Source organism: Hippocampus zosterae, chromosome 10 (assembly GCF_025434085.1).
Source record: "Hippocampus zosterae strain Florida chromosome 10, ASM2543408v3, whole genome shotgun sequence".
In the NCBI taxonomy this organism is placed as follows: Eukaryota; Metazoa; Chordata; class Actinopteri; order Syngnathiformes; family Syngnathidae; genus Hippocampus; species Hippocampus zosterae.
In genome coordinates, this window is record NC_067460.1 from 17064627 (window position 1) to 17082341 (window position 17715).

At 43.4% G+C, this 17715-nt stretch overlaps 1 protein-coding gene across 1 annotated transcript; it reads left to right on the forward strand.

The window, feature by feature from the left end:
- The first annotated feature begins 616 nt into the window (after nucleotides 1-616).
- Nucleotides 617-14694, forward strand: LOC127609068 (transmembrane protein 25). The gene is made up of 16 exons (XM_052078699.1): nucleotides 617-1157; nucleotides 2339-2445; nucleotides 3122-3463; nucleotides 4215-4505; nucleotides 4586-4717; nucleotides 4789-4822; nucleotides 5146-5246; nucleotides 5718-5804; nucleotides 5897-6785; nucleotides 8425-8484; nucleotides 8764-8833; nucleotides 13230-13267; nucleotides 13358-13540; nucleotides 13818-13944; nucleotides 14317-14384; nucleotides 14471-14694. The coding sequence occupies exons 2-9, from the start codon at nucleotides 2364-2366 to the stop codon at nucleotides 5968-5970; spliced, it is 1143 nt and encodes a 380-aa protein (XP_051934659.1). The 5' UTR covers nucleotides 617-1157; nucleotides 2339-2363; the 3' UTR covers nucleotides 5971-6785; nucleotides 8425-8484; nucleotides 8764-8833; nucleotides 13230-13267; nucleotides 13358-13540; nucleotides 13818-13944; nucleotides 14317-14384; nucleotides 14471-14694.
- The last annotated feature ends 3021 nt before the right edge of the window (nucleotides 14695-17715 follow it).

Sequence of the window (17715 nt, forward strand, 5' to 3'; positions counted from 1 at the left end):
GTTTTCTGTTTTAAGTTTGACCTATAAAAGTTAGTGCAATGCAGATTTTACCATGCGAAAAAGTTGCCTCCCGGTTGCTGAATTACCTAACCATTCATAAATATTACAAAATATTTTACTGTTTTGCAAATTATTATTATTAAAACCTGTTGTGCCTGGATTCGGAATTTAGAACACCAGAAGTGAAAGACGATGTTTGTATGGTACCCTAGGAAATTTAGTCGTCCTCATGAAATGAAGCAATGAGGCAGAAATTTTGATCTCTACCTTCAACCAACCCTAGACAATCACAGATTATGTCAAGATTTGTTGTATGTTGACAACAAAGCCAACAAAATGCTTGCTGCATTATTCTGAGCAATCTGAAATTTCTTCACATATGTTGACTGATGCGGTGATTTTGTGCTCTTAAGTGGTTAATCTTCTGTTTCCGCCCCTACATCTCATTGAAGGAAATATCAAAATTGTGATCACAAAATGGTCCTCTGACAACAGATTAAACCCAAGGAGTGAACCGCCTGCAACTCTTCTGGCATAAACTATTCAGGCTGCAGTGCTCTGCATGCTGCTGCTTATGTCAACTCAGCTGCACTGCAGAGACATTCCAGCCTGAACTAATGGAGCACCGAAAAAGTGAGGAGCGTGCATTAGTGCTCAGCTTTAACAAGGATGCTGATGTTCCCTAATAAGATTAAGATTACAAAGATATGGGTTATATTCTTTTTCCCCCTACCACAGTTCCACCTTAGACCTTTTCTCCCCACTCCCAGAGTATGCTCTTGAGCATTCATTCATTCCTCCTCTTCTCGTTCATTCTCTCATCCTCTCAGCTGCTTGAATCTCTTCACTCTCCCTCCCACTCTCGCCTCCTCTTAGTGGCAGCGGCGTGACTCCCTGAGGCAGCTACCTTGACCGGTTAGTCAATGCAGCTACTGGAGGTGCCATATCCTGCAGAGAAACGTGTATGTGTGTGTGTGTGTCTGTGTTTGTTTGTGTGTGTGTGTGTGTGTGTGTACGTGTGACTACGAGTGGACACAGATGGGAGGGTGACTGAGTCAGAATGGCTGCCTTCCTCTCATCATCGCCATCCTTCGCTCCTCTGCAGCCATGGAGCTCCGGCAGGCGGAATCGCAGCAGAGTCTGTGGAAAGCGCTGAGGTAACACTGTGTTTGAGGATTTGGGTTAAAATGTATGAAGCACAATCACCTGTACGATACATGCATGCAGACTTGTTTATATGTGTGGGCCTTTGCAGCAATTTGTACTGGCATTGTGGATTGTGCATGTAAAGCAAGCATTGATTGCTCGAGGCCCAAGAAGCGCGCAAACAATTTCGTTGCTCATCAGCATGCTTATGTTGTGTGCATCACAAAGGCTTATAATGATCAAATGAGATTTTGCATTTACATTGTACATAATCACATCAGAAATAATAATGGATCTTTTTTTTCTGTGGTAATAGTGACCGTTTCAAAATATTGCCCTTTGGTGCTTCTCATATGACAAAAGCTTGAAACTAACCACGCCATCATAGCTAGAGTAACGAGAGCTCAGACTCACCCAAAATCTGCATTCCCTGTTTGTGTTCATTTTAATCAGCGAGTACCGAATTCACTTGATTCAGATACTTAATGCACGGAAAGGAAAAAAAATGAGTTATAAAATACCAGGACCAAAAAGTCTATTAAATGACCATAGTGGAAAGCAAATAACTAACGTTATTCACCATGTCCCTTGTGTTTATTTTAAGAATAATGTTTCAACATCATCATGTGTTAACTAACTAACACTTTTGTTTTCTCTGCTTTTTTTTTGGGCGGGGGGGCGATCATTTCTAATATACATTTTCTGGATATGTCAATGTAGGCGTCAGATTAAAAGCTACTGCCTCCTTTAAAAAGTGATAATTAAGAATTAGTATCAGGCAAAAAAATAATGGGGATATCAGGGATGAAGAAGCAATCCTTGAACAAAGCAACTACGTCTTCAAAGCATTTGATACTGTCTCACTCGTCTCGTGCCTTATACAAAGAATACCTTTGTACCTGTTTTTGGGCTTACTTTGAGCATGTTGAAATCGTCAAGCTTTTTATCATTTATTGAATACATCAGTCATTTTTTGAAATATATTTAACAATAGCAAAGAGGGTTGCTAACTTGCTGCTAATTCAAACTAATATGCAGCCGGCCATTCAACACACCTTTGCACGAAAATATCTCAAATATTATGATATAGCTCGATGTGGACAAATGCTGCTCATCCAATGCTTGCCACAATAAAAGCGAGGAAACGCTGTGGTAGTCTGTATTGATTAACAAACTCAATATCTCCCTACAGGTAGACGTGTGTATGTTTTTGTAGGATGGATAGCGTGTACAAGAGAAGGTGGTCATCAGGCACGCAGGCCGTGGTGTTTCTTCACACACTGGCCTTATCCTGGGCAGGTGATATATGCTGTTGACTGCTGTCATAAAGTGTCAAATGGAGGTTTATAGACATACCATCCATCCATCCATCATCTACCGCTTATCCGGGGCCGGGTCGCAGGGGCAACAGCTTTAGCAGGGAAGCCCAGACTTCCCTCTCCCTAGCGACTTCTTCCAGCTCTCCCCGGGGGATCCCGGGTCGTTCCCAGGCAAGCTGGGTGACATAGTCTCTCCAGCGTGTCCTGGGTCTTCCTCGGGGTCTCCTCCCGGTGGGACATGACCGGAACACCTCACCGGGGAGGCGCTCAGGAGGCATCCGAATCAGATGCCCAAGCCACCTCATCTGGCTCCTCTCGATGTGGAGTAGAAGCGGCTCCTCTTTTTATACCCCTTTTTATAGATATACATGCTCCTCTTTGATCTCACAAAACAAGATTTGAAATATAAGATAAGAAAAGACAAGAAAAACTTTTTGTCTCACAATGGAGAAATTCCCTTTTTAATTTTTTTTTAGGCTTTCTAAAATATATTTTTTTCCAGAGCTTGTATGCAACCTTATTGTAACACTCAGAAATAGCATACATGATCAAATTTGGAATATCATTTGCTTGACACGTATTTTACTCTTACTTGAGATAAAAACACAGGGGAGGAAAAAAAAACCCAAGTGAGTTTTTTTTTTTTTAACCTCCAGGTGCTGTTGAACCTGCCCCCAAAATTGACGGACATCGTCAGACGGTGATGACATTAAGAGAAAACATGATACACAGGTTCAACTGTCATTCCGACGGCTGGCACACCCGTGCACCCACTTTGCTAACCTGGTACCTGAACGGTGAGCAGCAGAGGTCGCGATCTGCCAAAGGAAGTCGGGGGATGACACCCCATAAAGACTCTGAGGTCACGAGACTGAGAGCCAATAACAACAGCACATTCTCCCTGCGGGCCAGAAAGTGGGACAGAGAGCTGGTGTGTGTGGCACTCAACCCCAAATCAGGCGAGAGCCACAATGCCACAGTCACACTCAATGTCCAATGTGAGTGGCAGTGAATCATTTATCGACAGTATTTCTTCTTCTGCTAAGCACCAAGCTAGTTTGCTACCTGCCAAAAAAAGACGACAGTTGTACCACTATTGTAAAATATTTTGCAGGCGTGTTTCATTGGAAATCATAACATTTTATTGCAGGATTCCTGTATATATTTTTTTAGTTCATCAGTTCCAAAATTTGAGATCTTCACTCACTTCATTAACATTTACAAATATCCATTTTCTAGACCACTTGTCCATATGAGCCCATATCTCAATGAGCCGCAAGTGTTTGCACGCGTAGCGATTGTTGGTTTTCATCAGGGTTCCTTAAAAGTTGCGAAGAGTTGCAAAAGTTTTTTGATTTTTTTCTTCTTGTCGCAAATACATTTTGAACCTGGTCGTGTTTCTTGCACGGACTCATATATGAAACACTCGCCCACATTCGCCGCTCAGTGAGATAACGGGCTTAGTTGGGGTGAACTTGAGACTATCAGGGCACATCTAGACAAACAACTTTTCACACTCATATTTACCAATCGATCGTTTAAAGTCTTCAATCGATCTACAATGCATACTTGTGGCGAGTCTGCCTACTTGAGGTCCATTTGTCTTATGCACAGTGTTGCATTTAGTGACTGTGGCTGAGTGAAGAATCTGGTATTGTAGCCGAGCCTCTGCAAGGGACCACAATCCACTCAGTGTTTTTGTTTTTGTTTGTTCCTATCCGCGGCTCTTTCCTCTCTTCCATCTTCTAGTTCAGCCTGAGATCGTCAGGGTCAGCGCACACTCCAGTGAAACCTCAGACCCCGGCCTTTTGTTAGTCCTCTTTGCACTGGTTCAGTCCAACCCGCCTGCCACCTTCACCTTGGCCGACCAGTCTGGCCTACTGGTGGCTAACACTTCGGACATCTTCATCCTCGACTCGCACAGCTACCCCTGGTTGACCAATCACACAATGAGAGTCACTCTCAGTAGCCTCTCAGGAAATATCTCACTGAACGCCAGCAACAGTGTGGGCACAGCGCAAAGTAACATCACGCTGGCAGGTCATGGTCGGGGGAGAGGAACAAGATGAATTAATTACCATCAACAATTTTTGGAAATACTCTATCTGTCTGTTCTCTAGAGTTTCTGCAATCTCGTGTGGAAGTGCCGATGCTAGGAATCGTGACCGGAGGCTCCATGGCCTTCATGGCCCTTCTCATTCTCAGTCTGATAGTCCTCTGCCTCATGCAAAAACCAACGAGCAAATCCATTGGTAAAACACGAGTCCCTTGTGGCTCCGGAACAACGCTTGAGCAGTGTCATACGCTTTATTTTGTGTTACAGATGAGACGGCGGAGATTCTAATGACTGAGAAAAGGTAACTCATACAATACCTCTAACTTTCGTAGTGCAGTCAAAGAAGCCCCTTTTTTTCTTTCAAAAATACAAAAACAAAACAACAACAAAATCATTTGAAGATTTGTGCAGACTATTTTCCGTTACAAATTGACAGATGAGTCGGGGGTGAGCCAACTTTGTGCGCCGGAATGCCCAAGAAGGTGCAACACTACCCCAAACATGCTAGACGAGTCGTGCACCGGCATGAGAATTAAGTTCGACCCATTTGTGCGACAAGTGCACTGGTGCCAGTCTACTAAAATTGGGCTCCTGGTGTTTACACTTGGTGTGTTTTCTGCACAGTGACTCAACCAACCTCAAAACAGAGAGAACTTACATCCCCAGAGAGAACATGTCTCTTCCTTCTAATATGCAGCTCAATGACCTCAGCGCTTTGAAAAAAGGTAAGACTTGAACTCAGATGACAGATGGTAAAGCATGTTTCCCTACCAAGAATAGAACGTTTTAAATGAGACATATCATATAATCTATTATGAATATTATCAAACTAATTAAAAGGGAACCAACATTTCGCAATCTCATCCTCCTTTGTTTTCTGTGGATAGACGGTAGAGGTCCCTCTTAGCCAATGGGATGCCAGAATGATGCTAGGTATTAGCCAATGGCAGAGGAACCATGAGTATGCTGCGTTCAGGAACCTCGGAACTGAGAGTTGCAACCCTTACTGTATTTTTTACTTTTCGTATTTTGAAATTTCTTTCGTAACTGTTGAGGCATTTCGTAACTTGAAAATGTCATATGAAGAGACGTTCGTAAGTAGAGGTACCGCTGTATTCCCGTTTAGGATTTTTCATCAAACTCTGCGTTATCTCTAACACTCTTTTGCTGCAATGCTTGTACATGGCTTGCCACAGCGCGAGAGAACACCCAGCATGTCATTGGGAGAGAGAAGAAGACAGATGAGGAGGATGAAGATCTGTCCTTAGCCTATGCTGCCAGAGGTCAGGTGACACTTTTAGAGCATGACTGCACATGTGTGTAATTATGTGGTCATTTCTATAACTGTCCAGTCTTGTTCCACTGCCACTCTCAGGCTTTGCCAGATATCCAATGGTGGGCTACATCTACAAGGTGAATAGCACAAGCAGTGAGGAGATCTGGCTCTGACTTATCTCAAAGGCACCTCGCAAGTTATACAGCTGCATGCGTGACTATTTGAACAGAGACTCTGCGGCATTTGTCACTTCAACATGTTGGTTCCAAATCTGTCGTTGGATCACACAAGCTATCGCTGCTTCAACAGTTGTATTGATAAAATGTGCGTGACCTCCAAAACTAAAGTGTTGCTGTCCCACCTGTAAGCATATGCTCATAGTGTTCTCTTTTCAAATGGAGCCCCTATAAGGTGACATGGAAGAAGAAAAAAAAAACAACGTTCCCTGGCAGATAATGCTTTTTTAAAATGCGCGATGCGCGTTTATGTACGGTACTTCATGGTTAGTTTGGCTACTGTGGCCTTCAAGAACAGATTTTATGTTGTTTTTATTTTAAGCCAATTTCAAAGTAAAATTCAATTAAAATTGCCCACGGGTAAAAACGCTCAATATTTGTCGCTTTTGTTTACTCAAAAGATAACTCGGAAGTACGTAAACTGGCATAAAAAAGCGTTTGCATGCAAAAAAAAAAAAAAAACTAAAAAAAAACGTGTTATCTCGCAATCTCTTTGCGAGATAACACCGAGCCCCCCCACCCCCTCCCTTCATGCCACCTTAGGGCGGACTGCGTACTTTCCTGTTATTTAAAATAGAATGCCTTTATTCTGCTATGCACACTCCAGAATCTCTCAGATGACATCCTGTGTATGAGATTTTACAAATGAATTTGATGCAAAAATGTATTTACATGTAAATGATGTCGAAGTTTACCTATAAATGTGTATTTGTATGTGTATTCACATGAAGATCGCACTGAATAAAGTCAACGTGAGTATGTTTCTCCTCGATCGTGGCTCTTCTGACATCCACGAGGGGGTGCTAAAGAGACGTGTTTCTAGTATTTGTTAAGAGTTGGTGAACAGTGCTGAAATACGCAAGGGGAGGGCCTATGCCTTTTGTTCTGTAAGTGATTATACGTTTTTTAATGCTAGAATAGCAACTTCGGGATCTGATTGCATGAATTTTGTGGACATGGATGAATGTGTGCTGTGTGAGAGAGAGCCACCACCAGGTGCTGTTTGTGGCTCACAAGGTTTCGATGCAGCAGTTCAGACAGGAAGCTGTGTCTCGCTGTGGGTAAACGTATCTGCTTCCTGAAGCACCTCTGATGCATTTGCGAGGTAATACAGCATACAGTTTGAACATGGGCGAAACAATATCTACAAGAACCACATCGTATTAAGTTATGAAAACACATACTGATTTTGTTTTTGATTGAACAAGTGTGTGTCATGATTGGTTTTGATTAGCATTTGATCTTGTTTTTCTTGTGTCCCTTTAGTCTGTCTGTCTGTCTTGTTAGGATATTGTGTCCACCTGTGCTTATCATTCCGATCCGTTGTCCATTCCGTTCCCTCAACCACTTGTGTCTTGTGCTGCTGTTCCTCATTGTCTCGTCACTTGGTTTGTATTTAGCTCTGTGCTGCCTTTCAGTATTTCTCGCTCCGTTGTCCTAGTCTCACCTCTGAGGCGGCACGGTGGGCGACTGGTTAGCACGATGGCCTCACAGTGACGAGGTGCGGTGTTCGATTCCCACTCTGGCTTATCTGTGTGGATATTGCATGTTCTCCATGTGTCTGCGAGGGTTTTCTCTGGTTTCATCCAACATTCCCAAAACCTGGCCGGTAGGTTTACTGGACACTCCAAATTTTCCCTAGGTGTGATTGTGAACGCAAATGGTTGTTTGTCCGTGTGTGCCCTGCGATTAGCTGGCAACAGGTACAGGATTTATACCGTTTACTGTTCGAAGACAGCTGGGATAGTCTCCAGCAGGCTTGCGGCCCTCGTGAGGATAAACAGATTAGAAAATGAATGGATGGAGGTCACCGCTGTCATCCTCAGAGGTTCAATGAAGTAGCAAGCCTATTTTGACAAAGGAGTAGAAAGTACATTCCTTTTCAAATTTAGAGAGTATGTCATCGGAAATGGAAATGCACAGGTTGAGTAAAGATACCAAAAAAAAAAACATACGAAACAAAGTACTTGCTCCTCTACTTCTTGGCACTTCTCACCGTGCAGTATTGCCATCAATGGTTATGTTAAAAATGGACCACCATCATAATTGGCCTTCGTCCACCTTCTCCGTCTCTCCACCTCAACCCAACTGGTGTAGGCAGATAAATAAATTCCATGATGGCACGCACAGCATTGTCGCGCCGCAGTATGTCGAGTGGAAGCGTGAGACCTTATCTCAGAAGTGTTTGTGTTGACATATTTCCTCATCGATAAAGTAACAAAAATAAAACGACTAAATGCCATTGAGGAGCAATATGAGACGGTGTCGAAGAACAAATATACAAATACATGCAGTGTATTTTTGTTTTGCATTCTTCAAAATGTTGAAAAATACAGTGACGCTTAAGCCCAGTGAGCCAATCACACTCACTTCCTATTCACACTCAGCCAGCTCAAGACAGAGACAAGAAAAAGCGACAGCACCGGGAGCACGAATGATCTACATTTTATGGTCAGTATTTTTAACCTCAATATTCTATCGTGTTGACCTTAAATAGCTTTCGGTTAAGCTTGTCTTCAAAGTATAGTACGTGTTCTGATTTAAACCAAATGTTACGGCCTTTTGACGTTTCATATTTTTATCACTTGCTTTTCCCCTTCACAAAAGTCCCGTACGAGGCGATAAAAGTGGTTTTTGTTGAGCTTTAAAGTAAAAAATGTGTTTCAGCAAGGCAATGGCACGTCTCTGTTGTCTGCGCACACAATGAAAACATCTCCCTCTTTTTACCAGCACAACTCCAATGACGCAATGAAAAACTACAAAGTTTTATCTTCTTTTCTGGTTGTTTGGATGCTGACTGGTGAGATTTTCTTGTTCTGTCATCATTCGTGGTTGGAGACATTTCATTTTATTTTAATGAGGATCATTGCATGTTCTTTCTGAATTCTCCCACAGAGTTTGGGTGCTGTGACGAAGGTACAGTTCATCCAAGGGTGGGATTTTGTTTATGAAACTGTCACTTGATGAAAAGGCACCGTATGGTAATACCTGACGAGTCCATTCGTGTTTTATGTTCCTCACAGACATTGAAGTGAAACGTGGACCAGCAGAAATTACTATTTCATGTGGCGTAAAAAAATTTGTGTCAAAAGATGGCAAGAGAGTCGAGTTTCCTTTAAAATACAACGATGACAACTCTGGAGAGTACAAATGTGTGGATGAAGCGGGACAACCATATGGACCTAAAATATTTGTGAAGTTCAGATGTAAGTTCTACGTCTCCTACTTTTGACTTGATTTATATCCCGTCACTTAGAAATGTTCGACAACATTGCACGAAGCAAAGTTGAAAAATTCAATGCGGAAACACCGACGTAAACGATTATTCATTTAGAATTGTATGGCTGCAATAAGTTTAAAAAAAAAAAAGCTGGGACAGGTGACAAAAAAAGACTGAGCAAGTTTAGGAATGCTCATCAAACACCTGTTTGGAACAAGTAGCTGCCATGATTGGGTTTTTCTGTTTCTTTTATTTTTTTTATCCAGCCTGTGATAACTGCGTGGAGCTCGACCTTGTGTCCATATCGGGTCTAGCAGTCGGAGATTTAATAGCTACCATTGTGCTCGGAGTGGCTGTCTATCTCGTCGCATCACAGACTCATGCCTCTGTTATGGCCTCTCCACACAGAAGTAAGTTTCTCTCCTGCATCCAGCCCAGTTTGAAACGTTTGTTTTGGACAGGATGACCAAGTTCAGCTTTTGGGAAACTGACTGTAGATAAATATCTATGCTGAAAAAAAAAATTTACTCCGTTTTACTGTATTTTGTCAAGTAGTCGCAGAAAATAAAATCATCTGCATCCAGATGCCCTTTTTAAGTTGATCTGTATCCTGATCATTTTATTTAGTGCATGCAACCACTTGATGAAAATAAATTTGGCAAAATTCAGCAAAAACTATTTCCAGTGTAACTTAGAAATGTTAGACACTATCGCACTAAAAAAAAGTTGATATTCCAAGATCTTCCTGCTGTGTGTTAAATGTATTTTTTTTTCCCATTCAGGCACTAACAGAAAACATCTTAATCCAAATGAGACACAGAAGAGTGTCCCAAATGATGGCTACCAGGAGGTAAAGTAAATCTTAGAACGCAAAGATGTAACTTTCTCATTGATGAAATGAAAAATAACCAATGTGCATTTCTGTTCTTCCCTCAGCTGAGATACAAAGATGGTCGCAGAGAAATATATGATACCTTCTTGGACAAATGACAGCCTGCTGGCCTACTCTCAGAAAATATAGTGTGGCCACGGAAGTCAAAGAAAATTTGTTCCTGAGCACAGCTTTATAAAAGTGTCTCTTTTTCCACCCTATATCACACAGTTTCACATCTATCTTTGCTTTTCCTGTATATCGTGATGGTAATAAACACAACAGACACGATACCTTGTGCTGGTGCGTTGTGTCACGGTTGTTTGTCAAACCCGATTACATCAATGTGGGGAACAATGCATGTTGACTGCTATTGTCTACTTATTTACCGGGTGACTTTTTCTCGTTAAACTCAAAAGATTTTTACCATTTGAGGGCCAAGCCTTTCCATGTCCCCTGTGAATGGCGATGGTTGGGTGTCGAACAAATACACACGTTCAACTTCTGGTCAACTCGGTGATCGAGCGTCATTATTTTCATACTTATTCATCGCTGATCGGCCTCAAATCCTGATTGTCTAAAGCAGGGGTCGAGAACCTTTTTGGCTAAGAGAGCCACAAAAGCTAAATATTTGGAAATCTATTTTAGTGAGAGGGCCCGGTAATCCAGTGGTTAGCACGTCGGCTTCACAGTGCAGAGGTACCGGGTTCGATTCCAGCTGCGGCCACCCTGGGTGGAGTTTGCATGTTCTCCCCGGGCCTGTGTGGGTTTTTTCCGGGTGCTCCGGTTTCCTCCCACATTCCAAAAATATGCATGGCAGGCTGATTGAACACTCTAAATTGTCCCTAGGTGTGAGTGTGAGCGTGGATGGTTGTTCGTCTTTGTGTGCCCTGCGATTGGCTGGCAACCGATTCAGGGTGTACCCCGCCTACTGCCCGAAGACAGCTGTGATAGGCTCCAGCACCCCCCGCGACCCTAGTGAGGATCAAGCGGTTAGGAAGATGAATGAATGAATGAATGAATATTTCAGTGAGAGACGTATTTTGTGTGTGTGTGTGTATATCTCTATACAGTGTATATATATACTGTGTATATATGTGTGTGTGCCCTGCTCGGTAGCTTCCACGCTTCCTTTCTGGTGTCTCGCAGGGTCCTGAGATGCGAACGTAGCACGGCACATGTCAAAGTGCCGCTTTACATTTGACCGTTTCGAGTGTATTTTGTCATCGCAAATTAGACGCACCACAGAACCTGTTCTTTCCACAAAGCCGAATCCTTCGGGCCGTTCGTCCTGAAGCGTACCATACTCGTCATATTTTTTTTCTTTTCGCCAATTTATTCGTCGAAGGATTAGCTTTGAGCTAATGACCGAGCGGGCAGATTCAAAGGGGGGTGTTTATTTGTTTCCACAGCAACGGCCAACGTAGGCCAGTATCATCCAATCAAAATTGCTCCACGACCAACTGCAGATCTGAACAGGACATGAGCAGTGAAAAATCGATGGATGGATTAAGCGAGAATATTTTGTTTTATCTGCGAGCCAGATCCAATCATCAAAAGAGCCATATCTGGCTCGCTAGCCATAGGTTCCCGACCCCTGGTCTAAAGCCTAGTTATCATATTTACAATATGACTAGAATCACATCCGGGCGGCCTGGTAACCCAGTGGTTAGCACGTCGGCTTCACATTGCAGAGGTACCGGGTTCGATTCTAGCTCCGTCCTTCCTGTGTGGCGTGTGCATGTTCTCCCCGGGCCTGCGTGGGTTTTCTCCGGGTGCTCCGGTTTCCTCCCACATTCCAAAAACATGCATGGCAGGCTGATTGAGCACACTAAATTGTCCCTTGGTGTGAGTGTGGGCGTGGGTGGTTGTTCGTCTCTGTGTGCCCTGCGATTGGCTGGCAACCGATTCAGGGTGTCCCCCGCCTACTGCCCGAAGACGGCTGGGATAGGCTCCAGCAGGCGTGCGGCCCTCGTGAGGATAAACAGATTAGAAAATGAATGGATGGAGGTCACCACTGTCATCCTAAGAGGTTCAATGAAGTAAGTTCAATGAAGCCTATTTTGACAAAGGAGTAGAAAGTACATTCCTTTTCAAATTTAGAGAGTAAGTCATCGGAAATGGAAATGCACAGGTTGAGTACAGATACCTAAAAAAAACACACTAAACAAAGTACTTGCTCCTCTACTTCTTGGCACTTCTCACCGTGCAGTATTGCCATGAATGGTTGTGTTAAAAATGGACCACCATCATAATTGGCCTTCGTCCACCTTCTCTGTGTCACCAACCTCAACCCAACTGGTGAAGGCAGATAAATAAATTCCACGATGGCACGCACAGCATTGTCGCGCCGCAGTATGTCGAGTGGAAGCGTGAGACCTTATCTCAGAAGTGTTTGTGTTGACATATTTCCTCATCGATAAAGTAACACAAATAAAACGACTAAATGCCATTGAGGAGCAATATGAGACGGTGTCGAAGAACAAATATACAAATACTTGCAGTGTATTTTTGTTTTGCATTCTTCAAAATGTTGAAAAATACAGTGACGCTTAAGCCCAGTGAGCCAATCACACTCACTTCCTATTCACACTCAGCCAGCTCAAGACAGAGACAAGAAAAAGCGACAGCACCGGGAGCACGAATGATCTACATTTTATGGTCAGTATTTTTAACCTCAATATTCTATCGTGTTGACCTTAAATAGCTTTCGGTTAAGCTTGTCTTCAAAGTATAGTACGTGTTCTGATTTAAACCAAATGTTACGGCCTTTTGATGTTTCATATTTTTATCACTTGCTTTTCCCCTTCACAAAAGTCCCGTACGAGGCGATAAAAGTGCTTTTTGTTGAGCTTTAAAGTAAAAAATCTGTTTCAGCAAGGCAATGGCACGTCTCTGTTGTCTGCGCACACAATGAAAACATCTCCCTCTTTTTACCAGCACAACTCCAATGACGCAATGAAAAACTACAAAGTTTTATCTTCTTTTCTGGTTGTTTGGATGCTGACTGGTGAGATTTTCTTGTTCTGTCATCATTCGTGGTTGGAGACATTTCATTTTATTTTAATGAGGATCATTGCATGTTCTTTCTGAATTCTCCCACAGAGTTTGGGTGCTGTGACGAAGGTACAGTTCATCCAAGGGTGGGATTTTGTTTATGAAACTGTCACTTGATGAAAAGGCACCGTATGGTAATACCTGACGAGTCCATTCATGTTTTATGTTCCTCACAGACATTGAAGTGAAACGTGGACCTGCAGAAATTTCTATTTCATGTGGCGTAAAAAAATTTGTGTCAAAAGATGGCAAGAGAGTCGAGTTTCCTTTAAAATACAACGATGACAACTCTGGAGAGTACAAATGTGTGGATGAAGCGGGACAACCATATGGACCTAAAATATTTGTGAAGTTCAGATGTAAGTTCTACGTCTCCTACTTTTGACTTGATTTATATCCCGTCACTTAGAAATGTTCGACAACATTGCACGAAGCAAAGTTGAAAAATTCAATGCGGAAACACCGACGTAAACGATTATTCATTTAGAATTGTATGGCTGCAATACGTTGCAAAAAAAAGCTGGGACAGGTGACAAAAAAAGACTGAGCAAGTTTAGGAATGCTCATCAAACACCTGTTTGGAACAAGTGGCTGCCATGATTGTGTTTTTCTGTTTATTTTATTTTTTTTATCCAGCCTGTGATAACTGCGTGGAGCTCGACCTTGTGTCCATATCGGGTCTAGCAGTCGGAGATTTAATAGCTACCATTGTATCTCGTCGCATCACAGACTCATGCCTCTGTTATGGCCTCTCCACACAGAAGTAAGTTTCTCTCCTGCATCCAGCCCAGTTTGAAACGTTTGTTTTGGACAGGATGACCAAGTTCAGCTTTTGGGAAACTGACTGTAGATAAATATCTATGCTGAAAAAAAAAATTTACTCCGTTTTACTGTATTTTGTCAAGTAGTCGCAGAAAATAAAATCATCTGCATCCAGATGCCCTTTTTAAGTTGATCTGTATCCTGATCATTTTATTTAGTGCATGCAACCACTTGATGAAAATAAATTTGGCAAAATTCAGCAAAAACTATTTCCAGTGTAACTTAGAAATGTTAGACACTATCGCACTAAAAAAAAGTTGATATTCCAAGATCTTCCTGCTGTGTGTTAAATGTATTTTTTTTTCCCATTCAGGCACTAACAGAAAACATCTTAATCCAAATGAGACACAGAAGAGTGTCCCAAATGATGGCTACCAGGAGGTAAAGTAAATCTTAGAACGCAAAGATGTAACTTTCTCATTGATGAAATGAAAAATAACCAATGTGCATTTCTGTTCTTCCCTCAGCTGAGATACAAAGATGGTCGCAGAGAAATATATGATACCTTCTTGGACAAATGACAGCCTGCTGGCCTACTCTCAGAAAATATAGTGTGGCCACGGAAGTCAAAGAAAATTTGTTCCTGAGCACAGCTTTATAAAAGTGTCTCTTTTTCCACCCTATATCACACAGTTTCACATCTATCTTTGCTTTTCCTGTATATCGTGATGGTAATAAACACAACAGACACGATACCTTGTGCTGGTGCGTTGTGTCACGGTTGTTTGTCAAACCCGATTACATCAATGTGGGGAACAATGCATGTTGACTGCTATTGTCTACTTATTTACCGGGTGACTTTTTCTCGTTAAACTCAAAAGATTTTTACCATTTGAGGGCCAAGCCTTTCCATGTCCCCTGTGAATGGCGATGGTTGGGTGTCGAACAAATACACACGTTCAACTTCTGGTCAACTCGGTGATCGAGCGTCATTATTTTCATACTTATTCATCGCTGATCGGCCTCAAATCCTGATTGTCTAAAGCAGGGGTCGAGAACCTTTTTGGCTAAGAGAGCCACAAAAGCTAAATATTTGGAAATCTATTTCAGTGAGAGGGCCCGGTAATCCAGTGGTTAGCACATCGGCTTCACAGTGCAGAGGTACCGGGTTCGATTCCAGCTCCGGCCTCCCTGTGTGGAGTTTGCATGTTCTCCCCGGGCCTGCGTGGGTTTTCTCCGGGTGCTCCGGTTTCCTCCCACATTCCAAAAACATGCATGGCAGGCTGATTGAACACTCTAAATTGTCCCTAGGTGTGAGTGTGAGCGTGGATGGTTGTTCGTCTATGTGTGCCCTGCGATTGGCTGGCAACCGATTCAGGGTGTACCCTGCCTACTGCCCGGAGACAGCTGGGATGGGCTCCAGCACCCCCCGCGACCCTAGTGAGGATCAAGCGGCTCGGAAGATGAATGAATATTTCAGTGAGAGACGTATTTTGTGTGTGTGTGTGTGTATATCTCTATACAGTGTATATATATACTGTGTATATATGTGTGTGTGCCCTGCTCGGTAGCTTGCACGCTTCCTTTCTGGTGTCTCCCGCAGGGTACTGAGATGCGAACGTAGCACGGCACATGTCAAAGTGCCGCTTTACATTTGACCGTTTCGAGTGTATTTTGTCATTGCAAATTAGACGCACCACAGAACCTGTTCTTTCCACAAAGCCGAATCCTTCGGCCCGTTCGTCCTGAAGCGTACTATACTCGTCATCTTTTTTTCCTTTTCGCCAATTTATTCGTCAAAGGATTAGCTTTCAGCTAATGACCGAAGCGGGCAGATTCAAAAGGGGCGTTTACCTGTTCCCGCAGCAACGGCCAACGTAGGCCAGTATCATCCAATCAAAATTGCTCCTCGACCAACTGCAGACCTGAACAGGACATGAGCAGTGAAAAATCGATGGATGGATTAAGCGAGAATATTTTGTTTTATCTGCGAGCCAGATCCAATCATCAAAAGAGCCATATATGGCTCGCTAGCCATAGGTTCCCGACCCCTGGTCTAAAGCCTAGTTATCATATTTACAATATGACTAGAATCACATCCGGGCGGCCTGGTAGCCCAGTGGTTAGCACGTCGGCTTCACATTGCAGAGGTACCGGGTTCGATTCTAGCTCCGTCCTTCCTGTGTGGCGTGTGCATGTTCTCCCCGGGCCTGCGTGGGTTTTCTCCGGGTGCTCCGGTTTCCTCCCACATTCCAAAAACATGCATGGCAGGCTGATTGAGCACACTAAATTGTCCCTTGGTGTGAGTGTGGGCATGGGTGGTTGTTCGTCTCTGTGTGCCCTGCGATTGGCTGGCAACTGATTCAGGGTGTCCCCCGCCTACTGCCCGAAGACGGCTGGGATAGGCTCCAGCACCCCCCCGCGACCCTAGTGTGGATCAAGCGGTTCGGAAAATGGATGGATAGAATCACATCCACCACACATTTCCTCGAAGCTCAGAATTAGCCTGCCTGCACGTTGATGAAACTCACTAAAACACATTAAATTTTTTAAATACATCGCGACGATAGTTAGACATAAAGTTTAGTCAACTTTCAGCCATCGAATTGTCAGGAGCACTGAGAACTCAACTAGTTTTGAACAGAAAGCCAAGATATCTCAGTCAATCTCGGCGTTTCGCTTCTTATATCCGTCCTTCTCAACACACATCAAACATGCATGTGCACACTCACACAGCCGCACTTCCTTAACAGTAAGTGGGAGTATTATTATAACTCATGATTCAATTAATTGGCCGAACAAAGAAACGCGACCTAGAAGTGACGTCATGTTTTAGATACCGTAGGGGATGTGCAGCGCTGACAAATTTTGTAGCCAAGCCTTTTTGCGTGGTAAAGGAGGGAGCAGACAGGATGTTTCTTCAATGATCTGGCCCCTCCCCCACCCCCTCACACTCAAGCAAGTGACTCCACCGCGTCTGTGTGCACGTGGGAGCCGAACGGATATGAGCCGAGGCTGCAAGATGGCGACGCGTGTCGAACCTCCACTCATATCTGTCAAAGTGTCACAATCATGTTTCCGACCGCAAACATACAAAAGAATGAGCACATAAGCTGCATTTATTGAACCGTCCTTCACAAGAATATTTTGATCGTCAATCGATGGTCATACAGACGGAAAGCTATAATGTATCATGGAAATATGTAAAGGAAGAATGATCTTGTTGGGAATGGAAGGATGAATTTAATTAGAAAATGGAGTTAAAAATATTACACATTAAAGGATACCACGATCCGCTCTAACCCCCCCCCCCCCCCCCCCCAAAAAAAAGAGAAAAAAAAAACCTTATGGCAAATCATGTAAAAACACTTTATTGCTCTGTACATTCATCAAAGTGATAGGTGGGCATACATCCATTTTCCGATCCGCTTATCCTCCAAAGGGTCGCGGGGGGTACTGCAGCCTATCCCAGCTGTATTCGGGCAGTAGGCGGGGGACACTCTGAACTGGCTGCCAGCCAATCGCAGGGCACACGGAGACGAACAACCATCCGTGCTCGCGCTCACACCAAGGGACAATTTAGAGTGTTCAATCAGCCTGCCATGCATGTTTTTGGAATGTGGGACGAAACCGGAGTACCCGGAGAAAACCCACGCATGCCCGGGGAGAACATACGAACTCCACACAGGAAGGCCACAGCCGGGATCAAACCCACAACCTCTGCACTGTGAGGTGGACGAGCTAACCACTGGACCATCGGGCTGCCAGGTGG